The sequence below is a fragment of the Cyprinodon variegatus genome, unplaced genomic scaffold (assembly GCF_000732505.1).
Source record: "Cyprinodon variegatus isolate N-32 unplaced genomic scaffold, C_variegatus-1.0 Scaffold117, whole genome shotgun sequence".
NCBI lineage: Eukaryota > Metazoa > Chordata > Actinopteri > Cyprinodontiformes > Cyprinodontidae > Cyprinodon > Cyprinodon variegatus.
In genome coordinates, this window is record NW_015150570.1 from 228636 (window position 1) to 232820 (window position 4185).

Here is a 4185-nt window from a genome sequence, read left to right on the forward strand (position 1 = left end):
GTTCGTCTGGTTCGATTTGCATGTTTTTAAAAGCGAAGACATGGCTTTGTTTTGCTCCACTATATAATGCTTTAAACTCAATGCTATTTCTTACATTTTGAATTGAAAAAGCTGCCTTCAAACTTGGAAACTAAGTCCAGTTTATGTTTTTTAACTTTTTTGGAATTACTATGACCTGGATGACTGAGAATCACCAGAATGCTCAATCAGCTCTTTGGCCCCAAGACCACGGTCTGCAGCCAACTGTTTTACTCAAAAAAAAAAAAAAAAGTCGATTGGAGACCCAAAAGACCACTTAGTATTGTTGTTTAACATCTTAAATAAGACATTTGCTCCATTTTAAAGAGACAACATATCATTTGTGTTTTCTAGGTTTTAGATTAAAACGTACAACTCTTAATTAAAGAGGAAACATGGATTTTCTAAATGTTGACATCTGTGGGGAAAAAAAACTCTGGCATCTGTTATTATACTGTGTTCTACTTGGTCCCCAAATATTTCAGCAGTGATTAAAAGCCATCATAGGAGAGCCAAAGGGCCACCAAGAGGTTTTTGCACATATATTCTTCCTTGCTGCTAATTAGCCTGGCTAGTGCTAACATTCTACTGCTAACAAGCTGCAAACCGCACCTCTTTTCGCAGCCCTGCAGGGAAAGTTAAAAAAAACCCTTTTACCTGCTTGATTGTGCCCTTCTCCAAGTGTTTCTTCATCGCCTTCTTGATGATAAACTTCTTTTTGTTAAGCTCCATCCCTGGGTATTTTTTCAAAATATATTTCATGACGGACTGGAAGGACATCCCAGACCTCTCGTTAGAGGACTGCAAAGAAAACACACAGGGTTGAAAGAAACCGAGGGCATGGAGAGAGGACCAAGACTAAGATGAGCTCAGAGTTGGTACACACCCCTATAGCTTCCACAAGGATGTTTTCCATTTGGTTCTGCCTGCCTGCAAAGTTGGTAACAGGAATATTTTTGCTTGAGGTGACGCTAGCCCATGCAGGAATTGTCCGTTTCACCTTCTTGGTTTTGGATTTCTTATACTTCATGCCATCTTTCATCCTGCCACCAGAGGAAGCAACACAAGTTGAGGGAAGGGGTTTGGGTCAGTAGGCTTGAAGCGATATTTCACTGTGATCGTTACCACCCTTATCTTTAATCACATCCTCACCTTAGAAGGAGAACATAGCAGTGTGTGGAGCACTGTCCAGCCGCGCAGTCCTCGCATTTCACAATTTGTCTGTTTGTCACCGGCAAGAGAGACAAAATTCAAGTTTCAGAACATCCGTCTTCATGACCACAATGGTAATTTGAGCTGAAATGCCACTAATCTAAGTGCAGAATTATTCATTGCCATCGGGGAGAACAGGAGGAGGAAGAGGGTAAAAAGAAAAGTAAACTTTTCAAAACATCTCGTCAAATAAAACCCGAGTACCTAGATCTATGTTCACCAATGTTAATGATCACAAATGTTATTACATTTACATTTAATATGCTCAGGAATTGTTTATTGGCTGCATAGAGCTAATATTCCAGATCACGAAATCACTGAATATTAACATATACTTAGATTTATCCATCCTCTCATCTTCCTTTGCTACGATATTTTCAGTACACGGTGTTTTTTAGCGTCTTGCTATCCTCTCTGTCAATAGATGCATGCTAAACCGCTTGCTGTGTCAATGTGTGACGACATATCTTAGCTGCACTGTGCAGCCTAAATGATTGCATTTATAACCAATTTTGCACTTCGCTGCAAACAGTTTGGAGAGAATTTGTGTTTTTTTTTTTTTTTTTTTTAAGTCGTAGTGGACAAAGTGAATGTGATTGGCCGATTATCAAGGGGGAGGGATTGTTGTGGTGGAAGGTTCGAAAGCAAGTTTGGTTGTGGCCGGTGTCTCGGAAGCACTTAGAAACGACACTGTCAAGGAACGCTATGGACAGCGGAAACATATGGATATATTGGCCTGCCTCTAAAATCTCATATATTAGAAAGCTCAAACAAACACAAAGCTTCTTTTGTTTGGTTTATGTATAAGTCATGTTGTTCTCATACCTCATGTTATGTATTGTTCTCTGAGAAATATTATCTGATCAAGCGTTTCCCATCATTCCACACTATAAAATAAGTTATACAAGTACGTATGGTTAGAGTATCAAGTATCCGTGTATCGCATCTAGGGCTGCAACTAACGATTATTTTGCAAATCGATTAATATGTAGATGATTTTTTAGATTAATCGATTCATAATTGGAAAGTCAAAAGGTTCCTTAAATACTTATTCTAATTAAACCAGGTGAAAGTAAAACTTTTGCATTCGAGGAGTTCTGAGTAGAGCAGATTGACACATTTTTTTTTTTTTTTATTAATCTAAAATGTTTATTTTATTTTTTTACAATCTTAGTATAATTACTGCTCTAAGTGGGTTGTTCTGTCAGCTAAAGGCATGATTTAGAGTCTCTATACTCCAGTTAACGATTAATGGATTACTAAATTAGTTGACGATTATTTCAATAATCGATTAATCACGATCAAACCGATTAATTGTTTCAGCCCTAATTGCATCACTCAATGCTTAAAAGCTCAAATATCTGAAATGAAATCAGCAAACCTTCTCTTATGACGGGGAACATCAGTCCAGCTGTGAATAAGTTAAATTAGGAACCGGAGCGAGTGAGTGTAACACTTACTGACCGGGAGTAGCTCCCACCTTTAACATGAGAACTTCATAGAAATGTCTTGTTCTCAATGTAAAATCCAATGTAGAACCCTTTTGCTAATAAAGTATCTGCTGCCTAAAACTTATTGAAAAAACTCAGGTGGTAAAAGAAACTTTCTTCCCGCTGATTTTATTCTTTTACTGTGATGGGAGCTATAAGAGTCACAAAAGGTGTAATAAAACACAGTTGTGCTTTCCACAGATAATATTCTAGGCTATATAAAAACACTTGAGATGGGAACTGCGTGAAGATAACTCACATTCTGTACCTTGGGTAGAAACGACTCCCAATTTTTATTTTTTTTTAAGAACCTGACAAAGGATTAAATCATCTCTTTTGTTGTTTCAAAAGAAAATAACCGAAGATGAGCAGCTAGCGTGGAAGGAATCGACCTTATGGGCTGAAACTAATCAACCTTTAACTCAAAAAATGCAGAAAAGGTTGTCCTGTATGACAAGAAGTCATTTGGCAGAAGAAATCACCTGGACAGAGAATCAAGTTGACCTAAAAGTAAAACGGTATTTGGTACTGTAGTCTGCCAGGGGGAAAAAAACTAGACAGCATCTTCTCCTCCAGGACTCCTCCATGACTATGAGCTCATTGGTCATTCAACTCATCAAGTGTGCAGGGAATTACTGTGGCTGTGACAGGACCTCACATCTTTGAGGAGCACAACACTGTGACCATGAGAGCGGTCTGCAGTAATCCAGCAGAGGTAAGGATCATCTCAAAAGATAAAAGTGCTATCATAGTGAAATATCGCAGCGCTTTCACCAATAACCCATGTCTCGGTCGTAACTCACTCTTCTTTCGAATCTTCATTTTCCTCCTTCGGCTCCAATGGCTTCTGCTCTGCCTTCTCAGCGTTCCCCTCAGTCTCTCCGTCGCCTGAGGTCTCCTCCTCAGCTGGGGCAGCTGAGGATGCAGGCTGCTCCGCGTCAGCAGGGGGCGACTCCTCTGATGCGGCTTCTGGGTCTTTGAAGTTAAAGAAATAAAAAAAGAACACTAAACAAAGATCTACGGAAAAGAATTAGGGCCACTGAAAACAAAAAAGTTAACTGATTTTTCAAATTTTATTTCAGGATATTCTGACTTTAATCTCCTATTTAAGTCACAATATATAATTAATATACAATTTATTTTTTCAATTCTGACTTTTTTCCCTCAGAATTCTGACTGAATTCTTTCAGCTAACAAACACGTTAGCATCAAGCTGTAGCAATGTCTGTTTTAGAGACTAAACTAGGTCTCTTCTTTTAATCACCTTCTGCTCCTCCACTAATGAAATAGCATCACTGGGGGCCCTCGGGCATTTAAAAAGTTGCCTAATTTCATAATTTTTCACTGGCCCTCCCAAACACCTCATATCAACTCACAAGGAGAGTCGGAATTCTGATGGAATATATATATATATATATATATATATATATATATATATATATATATATATATATAAAAAGAGTCC

General features: G+C 38.2%; 1 protein-coding gene across 3 annotated transcripts in view; it reads right to left on the reverse strand.

Moving 5' to 3' along the window:
* Positions 1-4185, reverse strand: part of hp1bp3 (heterochromatin protein 1, binding protein 3) — a 13657-nt gene that overhangs the window by 7593 nt on the left and 1879 nt on the right. For 2 of the 3 annotated variants that reach the window (XM_015375353.1, XM_015375354.1), the window contains exons 3-6: positions 3524-3695; positions 1171-1239; positions 905-1061; positions 676-819 (exon numbers count right to left, since the gene is read on the reverse strand). In XM_015375353.1, the coding sequence (XP_015230839.1) occupies positions 676-819; positions 905-1061; positions 1171-1239; positions 3524-3695 (542 nt within the window). The remainder of the gene's footprint in view (positions 1-675; positions 820-904; positions 1062-1170; positions 1240-3523; positions 3696-4185) is intronic. The other variant, XM_015375355.1, reaches the window with a different exon arrangement.